The 17,808-nt window shown below is 38.6% G+C and overlaps 1 protein-coding gene across 2 annotated transcripts in view; it reads left to right on the top strand.

Moving 5' to 3' along the window:
* Positions 1-17,808, top strand: part of phf2 (PHD finger protein 2) — a 41,633-nt gene that overhangs the window by 11,500 nt on the left and 12,325 nt on the right. For both annotated transcript variants that reach the window (XM_040116018.1, XM_040116017.1), the window contains exons 2-11: positions 7,758-7,843; positions 8,024-8,138; positions 8,608-8,768; positions 10,871-11,012; positions 11,148-11,334; positions 11,572-11,734; positions 12,327-12,414; positions 12,765-12,871; positions 15,559-15,650; positions 15,740-15,829. In XM_040116018.1, the coding sequence (XP_039971952.1) occupies positions 7,758-7,843; positions 8,024-8,138; positions 8,608-8,768; positions 10,871-11,012; positions 11,148-11,334; positions 11,572-11,734; positions 12,327-12,414; positions 12,765-12,871; positions 15,559-15,650; positions 15,740-15,829 (1,231 nt within the window). The remainder of the gene's footprint in view (positions 1-7,757; positions 7,844-8,023; positions 8,139-8,607; positions 8,769-10,870; positions 11,013-11,147; positions 11,335-11,571; positions 11,735-12,326; positions 12,415-12,764; positions 12,872-15,558; positions 15,651-15,739; positions 15,830-17,808) is intronic.

Genomic DNA, 17,808 nt, shown 5'->3' with positions numbered 1-17,808 from the left:
AGTTTCTCTTCCTTCTCCTCTTCTCTTTACTCTCTGAGGCGAGCTACCCACTCTCTGAACTAGATTATACATTCGACGAACATGGTAACTCATATTCCTACCTTAGTAACCCAATGGATATGTAACTGACTATGGTGGTCATTAGCAATGGTAGGCTAGCCACTAGCATAACTAGGCTGGCTCAAAAATGACTTGGCTCGTGATTTTCACAGTAAAAGCTCTCAATAAACATTAACAAATGACATAAGTTTAACTTGATGTAACCCTTTATTGATTCTCTCACGTATTAACAAAATGCTGACATCACAAAGGAATTTTTACTGTTACACAATCTGAACTGATCACAGTACAGTACAGTATTTCATGATCGGCACTGATCATCAATGAGGCAAGCATTATTATCTCCATCAAAGAGGTTATGTGTTCACCTGTGTCTGTTTGTGTGTTGGTTTGTTTGTTTGTCAGCAGGATTATGCTGAAAGTAACAAGACAAGAATCTGCATCTATAGGGAGCCATGTTTGTATTAACAGTTCTTCATGATTACCTCTGCCAAGGAGGTTATGTAAACAACCCGTGTTTGTTTTTTTGTTTGTTTGTTTGTCAGCAGGATTACGCAAAAAGTACTGAACCAATTTTCACCGAACTTGATGGAGGGATGGGATATGGGCCAGGGAACCCATTAAACTTTTGGGCAGATCCAGATCATTTACTATGAATTTGAATGTTTTTCCTCTGAAATCTGGTGTAAGTTCTTTGACATTGGCCTTGGCGGATCTCTGCGCTCTACTGAGCACATTATCTAGTTTAACCCTTAAATGCATGAGGGGAATCTTTAAACACTCTCACATACTTCGGGTCTTTAGTGACCTGGCACTGAGATAAACCAGATTAAACCACATATTAAATCCATATTGCTTGTAACCTTTTCAGTGCCAATTATAAAAACAACAAACACACAAAATGCTTTTGTCATTAATGAAATATTACAATTATTTATAGATGCAAGAAAAATATGTCAATATTATTTCTCAGTGTCAACCGCAATATTTCATGTTTTGTATTTAATATTGAATATTTCATTAAGTGGTTATGTTTCACTGCCCCATCTCGCAATACTATGGAAAGTGAGAAAAAAAATTCCTGTATCCACCACTTAAACCGGATCTGCACCAAAATTTAATGGGTTCTTCCCTGGTCAATGCCCCATTCCTCCACCAAGCATCGGTGCAAATTGGTTCAGTACTTTTTGCATAATCCTACTGACAAATAAACAAACCAACAAACAATCCGACAAACACACCAGCAGACACAGGTGAAAACTTGGCCTCCATCGCAGAGGTAAAAGGGATTTTGATACCAAAATATTGTTAAACACATGTAGTTTGAGGAATACTAGGGAATTGAACGCTTAAACGGGGAAAAAAAAAGGATGAATTACACAGAATGGGGTCAGGTTAATACTCCCAAGTGTTCAGTGAGACCAGGTACAAAAGAGCTGTTACTGTGAAAATCACGAGTCACATCACCATGTCCATTTTTGAGCCAGCCTAGGTAGGCTAGTGTTGCTAATGACCAACATAGTCAGTTACATATCCATTTGGTTACTGAGGTAGGACGGTGAGTTACCAGGTTAATCGAATGAATAGTCTAGCTCGGAGAGCGGTTAGCTCACCTTGGAGATTGATAAGGAAGAGATACTGCTAGCCTCTCGTTTACCACTGCTGGCCTATCAGTGACTAAATCAGTTGCTGGCCTTGACATAGACATAAGCTCCGTCGATTAAGAATAGTGTGAATTTAGGCACTTTACTTGCGCCATGCAAAACTACTGAATTCTACCCTTCTGATAATGCATCTCCCTAGTTTTTTTCATTAGATCCTCCCAGCCTGGCAAACATAATCTTTCAAATTGGTATCAATGGTATCAACGTTAACGGGGATGGGTGTTTGATGGGTGAAAAACATTTTTCTAAAAATTTTTTAGTATTCCTAGCTATAATTGTTTTAGCTTAAATGATGCCAGATTCACAATACTTTGTAATAGCCACTGTAATAACAGTGAACAAGGACTATCATTTTTAATTAAGCCTCTATGATTGAGGTCAGGTAGATGGGTGCAGAACCAGAAGTCGCTCTGTGGGCAAGCATAAGTGACTGGAATTTGATTTGGCTGGCCATAGGTAGCCATGTGCCCTTTTAGGCTGATCGCAAACAGGACACGCTGCCACATTCTGGACCATCTGCAAGGGTTTCACTGTGCATGAAGGAGGCCTGCTAGAAGGGCATTGCATTAATCGAGGCAAGAGACAACCATGACCTATATCAAGAGTTGGGTAATGTACTGAGTCAGGTAAGGCCTGATTTTTCAAAGCGGCAGGACCGGCAGAAAGATGCAACATGGTCAGAGAAGGATAGATGGTCATCAAACATGACATCCAGGTTCCTCGCGACCTTGGTTGGGTTGGGAGATTAAGAGTTGATTTTGATATTGATATTGTGATGAAGAGATTGATTGGCTGGGACTACTAAGAGACCGGTCTTAAAGAGATTTAGTTGGTGGCATTCCCTCATGTGGATATGTCTGAGAGACAGTCTGAGATACGTGCCAAGACCATGTGGTCACCTGGCTGGAATGACAGTATACTTGGGTGTGTTCTGTTTAGCAATGATATGAGAAGCCATGTGAGTGGATAATTTGACCTAAGGAGGTGGTGTATATTGCAAAGAGGAGAGGCCCCAGCACCAAGCCTTGGGGCACCCCTGTGGGGAGGTGATGGCATAAGGAGGTATGTCCTTGCCGGGACACAATGAAGGATTGCACAGTGAGATAGGATCTTAACCAAGAAAGCACTTTGCCTCAGATGCCCTTACCAGAGAGTACAGATAGCAGGATTCGGTGGTTCACCGTGTCGAAAGGCTGCTGCTAGGTCCAGCGGGAAAATGACTGATGACTGAGCTGCAGCTCTGGCTCCGCTTAGGGCTTCTGTCACAGACAACAGGGCTTTTTCAGTGGAGTAGCCACTCTTCAACCCTCTTCAAGGAGGGCGTTCCTTGACAGGAATTCTGAGACCTGTTTGAAAACCGTCCTTTCAATAGCCTTAGATAAAAATGGAAGTAACGAAATTGGTGGATAGTTCTCAACTTGAGTAAGGTCGAATTAAGGCTTTATGAGCAGGACGTGTTGACTGAGCTTGTTTGAATACGGATGAAAATGTTCCTGAAGCCAGTGAAGTATTTATCACGTGTGACAGCGGGCAGGATAGTCTGAGATATGGCTCGGAGGAGGTTGGTGGAAAATGGGTACAGTGATTAGTTAGTAGGATGGCTACCAGTCAGTAGTTTTGATACCTCACTCTGAGAGGGGTGAATGAGAGAAGTATTGCACCATTGACCTTGGGGAGACAGAGAGGGACATGTAGGACGGCTACATGTTACGCTTTTTGGTGGCTTGCAATCACCTAGGGGTCGGAGTGAGGGAGATGGTTAGCCATTTACATAGGAGGGTATGAGAGCAGAGAGGGATCGCTATATGTTTGGCTTGCCGTTGCACTGCCCGCTGTGAGAGGGGTGAACATGGAGACTGATGTGCCCTTAACTGGTGGAGACTGGTTGTCTCTTCATGGTTCAGAAAACTGGCTACTGAAGTCCAGCACCTTTTCAGTAAAGAAGGAAGCAAAGATATGGTTTGCACTTATATGGCGCTTTTCTAGTCTTACCGATCACTCAAAGCGCTTTACACTACTGCCACATTCACCCATTCAACCACACACACTATTACAGTACTCTTTTCTATACATACTGTGCTTTGTACACACCCACTCACACACTCACAATTTGGGGTTCAGTATCAGCTGAGAGGTTTGTGTCTGGTGGAGAAAGTGGTGAATAGAGTAATGTTTTGAAATTGTCTGTGATACTGCTGATCTTCTCATTGTAAAGAGCCGTTTTGGTAGCACTGATGCTGGAGGAGAAGGAAGATAAGCACCACTGATAACCCTTGAGATTAACAGGGTCACTTGTTTTATGCCATTTTCTCTTAGCGGGTCTGAGATCGGTACACAGCTTTTGTATAGTCTCAGTCAGCCATGGGTGAGGCAGGTTAGAGGGAGCAGGTTTGGTGGATAGAGGACACAGGCTATCCAGACATGAGGTCAGTGTGGCACAGAGAGACTGTGGCATCACTGACTGGAAAATGTGCTAACAGGAGGTAGAGCGGAGGCGACAACTAGGGAAAAGTTGGTGGAAGACAGGCTGTGGATGTTAAGATAGAATGAAACCAGAGGTGGTGGAACAGAGGGCAGTTCCACGAAGCATACAGTGAAGAGAATGAAATAGTGGTCAGAGAGGTGCACATTAGTGTGAACATTAGGCAGTCTGTGGCATGGTTTCGGATGAAGTCAAGTTCTTTATCAGCTTTTTGAGTTGGAGGGCTGCAAACCTGTCTGAGGTCAACTGAGTATATAAGGTACAGGAGGTCCACAGAGATCAGATTGTCTAAATGGATGTTCAGATCACTCAGGATGAGTAGGGGAAAGCTATGTTCAGTAATGGAAGACAACAGTGTGTCTAGCTCATCCACAAAATCGCCCATTTGCCCTGGTGGATGGTAAATGACATCCGCAGAGACTTTTACCGCAGCAGTCACCATAACAGCATGGTACTCAAAAGAGGTGTATTTGTTTGGAGGCAACAGTTGAGTGAATTTCCATTTGTGGGAAATTAGGAGGCAGGTCTCACCTCCTCCCCTGGACAGACAGGAGGAATGGGAGAATGTGTAGTTAGCGGAGAGTGCAGCCAGGGTACCAGTGTTTGATCCAAGTCTCAGTAAGCGCCAGAAGCTCAAGGGATATGGGTTAGCATAGGCAGGAATGGTATCAGCTTTGTTAACTGCAGACTGTCAGTTCTGCAACCCAATGGAGAAGGAGGCACATGTGGTAGAGGAATGTTTCAATGACCGGAGGTTAGCCAGATTTCTTTTCCTTCTGTTATAGTGATACTTTTTGCATTTACGGCGTTAGACAACAGAAATGGATTTATAGCACATGGCTGTAGTGCTGAGTATGGATAGATTTGTGCTCAGAGAAAATAGGACAGTTTACCTTGGTGGCCGTTTTCGGTAGAAGCGCACAGGTAGACTTGTCCTACCGAGTAGATCCTCACATGAGGAGTGCTGCACATGAGGGCTGACACTTATGCTTTCGCTTGAGTGACAGTTTCTATTGATATAGCATGACCTTAATTGATCACAGCTGTTTACTAGTCAGGATTGATTGCATCCAGCTAAATATGTCCTCTGGATTAGCAGCTCAAAAGGGTGGTTTTTGGGGCCCTGAGACTCACAACAAATGGCCAAAATTTAGCAGCAATAATGCACAATTAATGTGCTTTGAAGTGGTAGGAAGGACAAAGTACACAGGGATATTTGTGAATGAGATTTATAAGAAGTAGCACTTAGGTTACAACTGCAGCCTCCACTTGCCCTGGGACAAGCTCACATGGCATGTGGATTTGTATACATTCCATTAAAAAACAGACTGGATCACACTGTGTACTAGACTCTTACAGTAACATTAGCTTGATCACTCAAGTAAGGCAGTGGAGACACCACCAGTAAGTAGAACATCAATTTAAATTAATTACAAAAAATTGTGCGTTAGTTTAACTTTGTTCAAACTTGATTTTTGAAAAAAATGGCAGTCCTACTGTGAACTGTATGACAAACCCTAGATTAGCAAGTCTTCAAAAGTCTTTGTCAGTCTTTGAAGAGGGGTGGTCATTTCTCTTGCGCCCCTTCACAGGAAGGTAGAAGGTCAAAGTCAGTTTCAAACACTAGACACTAGAATGTAGCTCATAAAGTGATGAAAGAACTCAGATATGGTTTAGACCTGGCCCAGGTTTAAAAATAAATCCTGTACTCATAAGATCAATTCTGGAATCAACAAAGCAATAATTTAGAGAAATTAAAGTCGAGGTAATCCGATCCCACGATGTGTGTTTAGTCTCAGACAGAAATTTATCAATAGAATTTGTCTGGAGCTGTCTGGAGCTGACATATTTATATAATTCTCAAACTGGAGTGACCACACTGCTATGCAGACTAAATTCTAAATAAATTCTTTAATACAACAAAAACCTGTCAGTAAGTGTCTAAACATCTGTTTGCTTGCACATGTTGTGTTTAATTTGAAGTTTAGGAGTTGTCCTTACAAGCCACCAAGTTAAGGATGTCATGAATAGGCATTTACACTATGTCCACAGACCCGCCTACTCCTGTAATTGCCATCAGTAGAAGCAAAGTAAAGCCTGGAGCTCCCAGGGAAAAAAAGAAAACATTCTGGGTAACTCCCATTTCATTGAGTTTGGGAGCAGCGGCTCCAAATGGGAGGAATTTGTTTGTGCGAGGGACCATGACAGGTGCTGCTGGACATAGTGGAAAGACATTGGTGTTCACTGTTATCATGTCAACCCAGACAAATGCATTGATTTAAAATCAATCAATTGGACCTTTGTCATGTTCTTACCACTTGTCTACAATGTTGCTCTTTTGTTTTTGTTTTTTGCATAACTGCTGAAGCCTTTGGGTGTTATTACAACTTTACCGGCTAAATAACTACTTTTGTGTTATGTTACAGTCAGAAATTAATACTTTCTTTCACTCTAGGGCCTCTAGTCTTAGTTTATATCTCTAGTGCAATTGTCATTTTTGTATGTGAGACTTTTGCATTGATAATTACATACGAGCCACAAAAAGTTTCATTAGGAATAAACGGTAGTAAAACTTCTTTTAATGTTTCTCATATCCCATGTAAACGGTCATTAGTAGAAATGATTATTGCATGGAAGGAAAACTGAGGCAAACTGGCTCATGCTAAGTCAACCATCACTTCCTTTTTCACAGCAGCCATGCTATAAACCACAGTGCGTAAATATAGAATGCATATGCATATATAATGTGTCTACTATCTGATGTACGTATTGTACTGTCCTCTCTTGTCATTGTACTCCACTGTTCTGCATATGAGAGTCTATGGCCTTTCAGCTCTCTTTCACTATGGACAAGGAATCACTATTCCAGTGTTTTTACTGGTTCGTGTTCCGTTCTACTACAAATTACAAACACTGAAAGTTGCTCAAGGCAATTTTGTGTTTGAGATTTTTCAGACAGCCACGAATTTGAATGTCCCAACCAATCAATCAAGGGTTTTTTTGTTTATTTATTTTGAAAGAGCCAAAAGAATATTTTGGGCTACTGTTTAGTAATTGTTTTGATCAATTAGCACTTTCAATTACAGCTGCAACAATTAGTCAATTAATAGATTTGTTGATTGACAAAAAATTAATCAACCGCTGTTTTGATAATCAGTTAATTGTTGATGTTGTTGTCTACATTCACTGGTTCCAGTTTATCAAATATGAGGATTTGTTGTTTTTCTGTGTTCTATATCACTGTAGATGTAATATCAGAGTTTTGGATTATTGATCAGACAAAACTAGAAATTTAAAGACATCAACTTGGGCCTTGGGAAATTGGATTGGGCATTTTTTTTTTTTCTACTATTTTCATTCATTTCATTGACCAACCAGTTAAAAAAAAACTCAATGTAGTTTCAAGTCTCTTTCATACAAGTTGACTGTTATACTGTAGAAAATAAAATGTTTTACTATTTTTCACAACATGGTTTGGAAAATGGATCCTTTAAGGGCACATTAACTAAACATTAAAGTGTTAAGTGTTTTTTTTTTTTTTCTTGTTTTAGCTGTGTTGGGGTGGATGAAGATGACGCTCCAGATATTGACATATATCATTGTCCAAACTGTGAAAAGACCCATGGCAAATCCACATGTAAGTAGCATAAGTTATTCCTCTTAGCAAAGAAAAAGAGAAACAACTTTCCTTGATGATGTGACAGTTTCCCCCCTTCTCAGCTTTATATTAAATTATTTGCCCAAATAATTTCTTGCAGTGTGGGACTGCGTTATAAATGTTGATATTTTATCTTGTATTTTTTTTTCTGCTCCTTAGTGAAAAAGAAAAAGAACTGGAGCAAACATGACACGGGGCAAAGCACAGATATCAAAGCTGTTCAGAACGGAAGTCAGGTTTTCATAAAGGAGCTTCGCAGTAGGACATTTCCAAGGTAAAGACATTTCAGACATATAAACACCTTTTAGATTTTTTTATCAGCTCATTATCAAACTATAAAACTCTCAACACCACAAACTGGGTAATAATGTGGGATAATGTGGTTACAATTAAACCTATATCATTGAAATAGTCAGACTTACTGTAACACTCTCTAATTGGGATCACATTTAATAGATTAAATTATGATAAAATTTAATTATTCCTCATTAATTAGGCCTTTTGAAATTTCATCAATTCAGATATTGTCCTCCTGTTAATGTAATTCCTCACTTTATTAATAATACCAATAGGGGGCACTGTTTTATAACTTTTAAAGATATGCTCTCAGATAGTTTCACATGTTGCTGGCATAGTTATCAGATCATATTTATTTTCTTAATTGCATGAAAAGCTAGTTTAATCATTCAAGACACATTCATCACATTGCTCTCTGTCTCATGCTGGTTGTGTGTGGTTCACAGTGCTGAGGATGTAGTGGTGAAACTGAGTGGCAGTCAGCTGTCCATGGATTACCTGGAAGAGAACGGCTTCAATGAACCAATCCTTGTTCAGAAGAAAGACGGTCTGGGCTTGTCCATGCCTGCTCCCACCTTCTACATCAGTGACGTGGAGAACTACGTTGGTAAGGAACTCATTGACTGTAGCGTTACTGCTGTTGACAATACTTCTGATACTGTTACTTCTGTTTCTACTCCTGTTCTTACTTCTATTGCTACTGCTACTGCAACTACTTCTAGAGCTGCTACTACTTCTTTTGCACTACCGCAACTATTACTTCTGCAACTGCTCCTATTGCTAGTATTACTCTTGCAACTAGTACTGCAACTTGTACAGAGTATAAGGCCGTGACATCACTACTGCTGCTAACCCTTCTGTTTTACTACTGCTACTGTTACTTAACTTACTACTACTTTTTCTACTAATACTACAACTACAATTAACGACTACTGCAACTACTTCTACAGCTATTGCTACTAGTTTCACCACTATACGTACTACTGCTGCTACTACTATTACTGCTTTTAATACTACTGTTGCAACTATTCCTATAACTACAACTGTGCTACTAGTGTTGTTACTATTGTGTTATAACAAGTACTACTGCTGATGCTAGTACACCACTGCTTCTACAACTAATACTACTATTAGTATTATTACTATGATCACTGCAGTTATTATTATCTCTGCTACTACTATGCTAGTACTTCAACAGAAGTGTAGTATTCCTTCATCTAATATTTTCACTACTACCAATTCTACTGCTGTTGGACTAATGTACTGAATTAACCCTATGACTACTACTGCTTCTGCTGCTAACAATACTACTATCACAGCTAATTCTATAACAGGTTGTGCTACTGTTTCTAATACTAATACTGCTTCTATAATTACTACTACTGCAACTATTCCTGCAACTTCTCCTATAACTACTGCCCCTTCTACTTCGACTACTACTACTACTACTACTGCAAGTATTTCCTATACAACTACCACTTTTATTACTACTGTTACTAAATCCATTACTGCAAATATTATTACTTCTATTATGACTTATTACTGGAAATTTTTATTGTTGTTATTCATTTAACATTAGTGTTACTGCTACTATTGTAATATTGTACTAGTACTACTACCAATCTAAAGTTGTACTACTTTCACCAACACTAGCACAGCGAGTACTGCTGTAACTACTACTTCTACTGCACATACTATTATTGTCACTGGAATTAGTGGTTTGACTAAAACTATCACTACTACTGGTGATATTACTAATACAACTAGTAACAAGATTATAACTACTGCACCAACAGTATCAGGTGCAATAACAATGCATGTACTACTTTTACTACTACTCCAGCAGTGGTGAAATGTAACCAAGTACATTTGCCTAAGTACTGTACTTTAGTACAAATTTGAGGTACTACCATTTAATACCACGTTGTACTTCACCTCTACACTACAACTCCTATTGTACTCTTTATAACACATTTGTTTAACAGCTATCGTTACTATTTACTTTTAAAATTAAGATTTTATATACAAAACATATGGTGCATTCTTGCAGGTGCTGAACTACCTAACAGTATACAAAGTAGTTAAAATTAGATACACCTCGACCATTTTATTGATAATACTTAAACACTTTTTCTTAAGTATGTTTTCAATGTAGGAGTCTGACTTGTAATTGAGTGTTTTTACAGTCTGGTACTGCTGCTTTTACTTAAGTAAAGGACACAAATACTTCCTCCATCACTGTACTAGAGTGCAACTATCGCTGCTACAAATACACAACTATTAACTCCCATACTGCTACTTTACCACGACTAAAATCAATAACAATGTGAAAATTACAAGGCAGATCAAAGCTAAATTGGACAGTGCTTTCAAAATAAGGGCTTGAGCAATAAAGATGCAAATAATTCAGTAACTATGGATAATGCAAAAAAGTTGATGCTCGTATGTGTCTTGCATTTAATTTCCACCCTTACAAGAATCACAAGATAAATGTACTACTTGCTTTTCAATAGGGGGCGCTTCTGTTCTTCACTCCCCCCGTCTTCTGGTGTTCAGTGATGAGCTCACATGTTAGATATCAACAGTATACTGCAACAGACACACTTTGTTAAACATCTTCCTGTCTAAATAAAATGTTTAGCCTGTAGGTGGTTAGTTTTCCTTCAGCTTGTTTTATTTCGTGTTCCTTGTCCTCTGTTATCATCTCAGGTCCTGATGTCGGTGTGGATGTTGTTGACGTCACCAAACAGACCGACTGCAAGATGAAGCTCAAAGAGTTTGTCGATTATTACTACAGCACAAACAGAAAGAAAGTGTTAAACGTAATCAATCTGGAGTTCTCTGACACAAGGTACGCACTAGGTATATCTACTACGTATCTGATGGTGAAGTTTGAAGCGACGTTTCTAAAGTGAGATTTGGCTTATAATGTTGCCGGTCTGGAAAACTCATGGAACTAATTTATTCGTCTGTTTTTCTGGGACAGGATGAACGGTATAGTGGAGAGTCCACAGATTGTGCGGCGGTTGTCTTGGGTAGAAAACTACTGGCCTGACGATGCTCTGCTCGGGAAGCCAAAAGTCACCAAATACTGTCTCATCTGTGTCAAAGACAGCTACACAGACTTCCACATCGAATGTGGTGGTGCCTCTGTCTGGTACCACATCCTAAAGGTCTGTCATACTTCTGGTTAGACCAGTATGTCGGGCCAGAAATGGCCTTGTAATAAAAAAATGTATCAGACAGTTAGTGTCATCTGCTTCTAATATGATGAGAAAACTGTTTATACTGCACTGATTTTCTTGTATTCTGAATTGATTCTTAGGAGGCCTTCAAGAGGAAATGTGGAATACATTACATCTCACACATGATGATGATGCCAGAAAATCTGATTGCGTTTGTATTTGCAGGGAGAAAAGATCTTCTTCCTCATCAAGCCCACGTCTGCCAACCTGTCTCTGTATGAGCGCTGGAGATCATCGTCCAATCACAGCGAAATGTTCTTTGCTGACCAAGTGGACAAGTGTTACAAATGCACTCTGAAGCAAGGCCAGACTCTGTTGATCCCATCAGGTCAGAACTCCAATCGGGTCATAAATATAGCAGATGATATAATTGGGTGTGTGTGTGTGGGTGTGTGTGTCTGTCTGTCTGTCTGTGTGTGTGTGTGTGTGTGTGTGTGTGTGTGTGTGTGTGTGTGTGTGTGTGTGTGTGTGTGTGTGTGTGTGTGGGCTAGCCGAGCTGATATATAAATGTTGGTAATTGATTTTGCTTTTAAGTCATTTTTTCAGAGAAAAAAAAGCTAAACATTCTCTGGTTCCAGCTTCACAAATCTTGCGATTTGCTTCTTTTCTGTTTTATGTCACTGTAAATTCAATATCTTTGGGTACTGGATTGTTGTTTTGACAATATAATAAATTTGAAGGCATCACCGTGGACTCTGGGAACATGTACTTTTTTATCACTATTTTCTAACATTTTATGGACTAAACGATTAATTAAACAAATTATTGACAGATAAAAAAATATTTTCTAAATTTAAATCTAATAAGTACAAGAGAAATCATATATGTATATAAAGACAGGGAGAGAGAGAGAGAGATTTTTAAAAATTGTTTAAAATCACAGGCTTTTCTTCCTTGGTTGATATACGATGTCTCCTCAGGTTGGATCAATGCAATACTGACCCCGGTTGACTGTCTGGCATTCTCTGGACACTTCGTCCACAACTTGAGTGTGGAGATGCAGATGAGGTTTGGACAACTGTTTGATTCCACACACATTCATCCTTTATGCTGCTTTGGTGTCGTTGTTTTTGGTTATTGGCTTTTTTGTTTTCATTACTGTGATACACCATGCCGCCTGCAGACAGTCATGTCCTAATTTGGGGGGATTTAGTGTGACTTGAAGGCCTTGGCTGATCTTTCTCAGTAGTTTCCACTGGATCCTCATTTAGGACTTGTTTTTAGCTCCAAATTCCACCAATCTGTTTATGAATTCTCCAAATTAGGAAATACCTTGTGCATTGCATAGTTTGTTGCAATAAACCTGTTGGTAATATGTGACAGCGTTAACCTGAAAGACCTTGGTTTATTCTCCTCAGAGCGTATGAAATCGAGAAGCGGCTCAAGGTCAAAACTCTCACCCCCTTCCCCAACTTTGAGACAGCATGCTGGTATGTGGGACGGCATCTCCTCGAGCGATTCAAAGGTGAACTCTTAAATATTTGCATGTATTTATAGATTTAGCTTTTGCTTTAATATGCGGTGTTTTAATGTAAACTTACATCCACATTTAACTTGCTATTTCTCCGGAAGAGTGCATGAAAGCAGAAAAATACAAACACTGTCAGAAATGTCTTTTTCCAAGCCGCACAAGTGTATGGCTGCGTGTCTGCTGCACAGATGAGGAGCTGGATGCTCTAATATTATTTCAGTCATTAAATCGCTGAGTTCACAGATGATTAGCTTCAAAAGATCTGGCTCAGCTAGAATCATTTGCTCCATTACAAGCCTGTGTTTAAATTCCCCTCAGCTGGCTTGGGCCAATTGTTTATGTTTCCACCATTTTCTATGAATGTGTGTGTGTGTTAAAGCCTGGTTGCTATTGTGTACTGTACACACTACTTCTAACCCACAAGGCCTTGCCATTAATATACCATTATTCTTTTTTTACTTCAAGGTCAGCTTTTTCAGTGCAGGAAAGAGACTTAGTTCACTACTGCCGCTATTTTGTCTTGATCTTATTAATATTGTCCTGGTTTGGTCATAAATCCACTTCATTTCAAAGGGCTCCGTAGACACAGTATTTGGGGGGTTGTTTTCTGCTGTTAAATTAAAGAGAAAATCCACATTAAGACTGACTTTGAAAAATCTCACATAAATCAAGTCTGTAGCTCAAGCAGTTCAATCATGTTTGTAGATGTTTTGGTATCTGCATACATGTCAGCTAACAAATAAAAAAATTCGGTGCAGAAAGGTATGTTGGAGATCATTTAGAAACTTTGAAGCCGTTACATAGTTTGTCCGACAGAATACACTGTATCCTGTGTCCTGTGTCCGACAGTTTAAAAATTCATTTTGGCTGATATATTTTTATCAGATTTTTTAGACCCTCAAATATAGATATTGGTGTCAAAGTCATAGTTTGCAAGCTTTTTAACTACAAATAATGTTTTCTTTACATTTTTGCGGTATGCATGCTGTGCGGGTTTTCGATTATTAGATTGTATTTTTACTTTTGAAAAGATCATTGCACACACGACATAAAGCTACGTTGAGTTAATGTTATTGCCATCACAACAAAAGTTATTAGAAATTTGCCTCGGTGAGCTCATACTGCAAGGGGACAGACAGGTAAGCATTCAGCACCACAGACTAATAGTAAAATTAGAATGGCACTCAGTAGAGTACATACCTCTGCCAGGGCCAAATACTGACAAAAATCTCAAAAAATGCTCACAAATCTCACAGGAAGGTGATAAAAAATTCCTGGATCTGCCCCTTTAATCGGATTTGCAGCAAAATCTAATGGCTTCTTCCCTGGCAGTTCAGTACTTTTGCGTAATTCTGGTGGCAAACAAACCAACAAACAAAAAAACCAACAAATAGACACGGGTGAACACATAACCTCAATTCAATTCAATTCAGTATTTATTTATACAGGGCCAAATCATATCAGAGGTTATCTCAGGGCACTTTTCATGAAGAGCAGGTCTAGACCACACTCCTTGGCAGAGGTAAAAAGGTTGATAAATCCATCTGACTCACCTTCATTTTATTTATTTTATTATAAGATAACACCAGCTTTGTTTTTGTTGTGTTTTTGTTTGTTGTTTTCAGGTTATAAATTCATTTATTCTTCAGTATATTTTTATACACTGTTAATATTCTCTTTAAAAGACACCTTAAAATACTTCTGAAGCAAAACCTATGCAATTGCAAGTACACATGGGAAATGCAGTTCATTTTGCAGTTTCTAAGGTCCAATTACATAGGAAGCACCACAAATCCAACATATAACAAAAACTGAGAACAAATCAATACAGAGAGTGTTCAGGAAGACAAAGTGTATTGGATTTTCCCACAGTTTCAGGCAGCCTTTGGTTGCAATATATTTATGTATGGTACAAAAGTCTTATAGTGGACTCTTGAAACCTGCTCAAACTGTGCCATACATTACACCAAACAAGAACAAGGTTACACTGTCATTGTGTGGTAAGGTAGTATATTGATCGAAAATGTCTGCTCTGCTTTACCTAATAAAGATATTGTAAGTTTGACCAAAAAAGGAATTGAAATCAATGGACGCTGGAAACGGCAGAAAAGAATCAAATACATTTAATCAAACACACTGGTTGCAAAACGCATGGTTCGCGAAATAGTTTGCTGTGATGCAGAGTAAACATTATTCGTATTAAATAGGCTAAAGCATAGTAGCTGTATATAGGTTATACTGTATAGTCCTTTAAATAGGCTTTATATCATTGTACTGCTAACAGCTGAAACAGAAAATTGAGCTTGTTATTATGAATCACCAATGTTTCAAACAATGGTCCAGCCACTTTTGACATTTTTGGTGATGCACAGTGAACCAGGGCGAGTGAGCAGGATGATTTTGATTGTGTTCTTTGGCTGTTTTGTGACTCAGCTCTGGTAAATTTTGGTAAGAGGAGTTTGCTTAAAAACAGTCACACTGTTGAAAGAATACTTCTCCTGTTTACAAGTGTCAGCTTATCTGTTCTGTTTGTGAGAGGATGATTCAGTTCTATCCTTTAAATCTATATACTGAACGTGTGCACTTTAGTTTGACTTTTTTTTTAAGTTAATGGCCCGACTTCTCAAAGTTTAAAGGTCACAATTGATTCAATGATAACATTTGCATTTCTTCTTCTGTAGGTTTACATAAAGCAAATAAACAACCAGCTCCATATCTGATACATGGTGCCAAAATCATCAATGGAGCCTTCAGAGCTTGGACTAAAAAACAGGTATGGAAATATGAGGATCAACTGTATATCTAGTGTCAGTTTTCAATGTCTAATGTTATAAATGGTTTAGTCTGTTTTCCTTTTGACAGGCCCTCTTGGAACATGAAGATGAGCTTCCAGAGAACATGAAACCATCACAGCTCATTAAGGATCTTGCCAAAGAGATCAGACTGTCAGAGGTATTTTGACTATATTTAAGTTTAAACATAATACGAACAACCAGTCTCTAAAAGTTCCACCAGGTAGTTTTACACTTTGGTGCCCCCAAGTCAGTGATGAAGCTTTAAATTTTTACTTTGAAGTGGTGCACCATCTGAGAGTCTCCATCCAAAGATATGTCAGTTACTAGTGGTCAGATTCCTATGAAATCTGATATGAAATTTGTCATACAGAGGATTATCCCTAATGATCTGGTGATCTCCCCTAATTTTTGGATACTCATTGTTTTCAGAGGATGAACCGCTTCCTTTTTGGATACTGCATGAAATCTGCTTCAGTGCAAATCTCACACTCAATAGTCAGATTTGCACACAAAGTATCACATAATTAAATGGAAGATTCATTGGAAATTTACCAGAACATTGATGATCTCCAGAGGATGAACGCTTTTCATTTTAATGACCACATTGGCTTTCCTCTACTGTCACCCACAGAACACACCTCAGAGCTTGAGCTTTGTGTTAGAATTTGCAAAGGGAAGTTATGGTCTTTGTTCTGTTCAATGGGAAGAGATTTGGGTTTACAAGTGTGAGATGCATAACTTCCTTTGCTGCTGATAAAATATAAAAGCACACAGTTTTCTTATCCTTTTTTTTTTTTTTTACTTTTTTGCATAGATGAAAAAGTAGCATTACCATAACCTCTGTGTAAAATATGCGCAAAATAAGTGAAATTAAAAAACATTCTGTATGAAAGCCACACACAAAGCACAATGTTCATGTCCTACTGGGCAAATGTAACTTCCATCTTTTATAAAGATGTTTGTAACAAAAGTAAGCCCTTTAACATTAGCAAGGTGTAAAAAATCCAACTGTTAGCATTTTCATGCTGACATTAAATGTTATGTAAAATTGTGCCATCAAAAGGTTAACCTGTTGCAAAAGGCAATATTATGTTTGCCATGCAAGTTAAAGTACCGTTACCTTATCATGCTTAGCAGAAAGAGCTTTTTTTTTACCCCTGGAAAATAATTTAATTTTTGAATTTTGGAAGGAGTATGAGTTTAGTCACAAAAGAAGAAAAAAACTGCTAAACTCCAACAACATGAGTATATATCATGGGGCAGTGACAGAGACAGCATGAGGATATATTATAGGAAGATTACCTACACCTTAGCTAACGTCAACCAGGTTAGCCTTGTATTTATTTAGATAATAGAGTATTTCTTTTACACCGAAAACACTACAACACACTGTAGTTAACTGGTTTCTGGGAATGGTTCTTGTCTGTTACTTGACAAAAACATAATTTCATTACTACTTAGTGGCAATAGACAAGTTTTTTGCTTTAACTTATCATTATGAAGTAAATCTTGATTACTCAATGTAATAGCTATAGAATAATGACAATACTGGCGTATGGATTGGTTCTCTATAAACCTTGCTTTCACTACGCAATTCTTTCTGCCACTGGGTAAGAAATATCCTGGGAAAATGAAGGCTCAACGAAGGCACAAAGAAAGTGCGTCTGCCATTACGCAACTAAAACAGAAGAAGATAGCGCTTTTGTTTACTCCAGTAGCTATCGGTAGCTTTCTCAAGGTAGCGGAGGGGAGGCTACTTTGTTTTCATGGGCTCACCAATCTGAGGTCCCAGACGTGAGTTCTACAGTTGGACCTTCTTGATCAATTCTGAGTCAAACTTTCTCTGGACAGTGTAGTCACTTGCTGCTTTTTACGAGAATTGTTTGTTTTTTTTTGTTTAATATTACGATTAACTCCAGAATTTAACCGTGAAAATAAGGAAACTGAAATGTTTAACATTTTGCCATAGACAGATATCCTGTATCTTCCAGTGTGGTAGGCTGCAACTAATGATTTTCGAACTTGATATATATGTCAATTGTTTTCTGTTTTTTGTTGAGCATTTAAGCTGCAAAATCTCATGAATAATGTCTTATGAATAACAGCAGGCAACAAGAAATACTTAATAAATGAATT

The sequence above is a fragment of the Xiphias gladius genome, chromosome 21, assembly GCF_016859285.1.
Source record: "Xiphias gladius isolate SHS-SW01 ecotype Sanya breed wild chromosome 21, ASM1685928v1, whole genome shotgun sequence".
Classification (NCBI taxonomy): Eukaryota; Metazoa; Chordata; class Actinopteri; order Istiophoriformes; family Xiphiidae; genus Xiphias; species Xiphias gladius.
The sequence above is the reverse complement of the archived record's forward strand: the minus strand, read 5'-3'. Positions and strand labels throughout refer to the sequence as shown.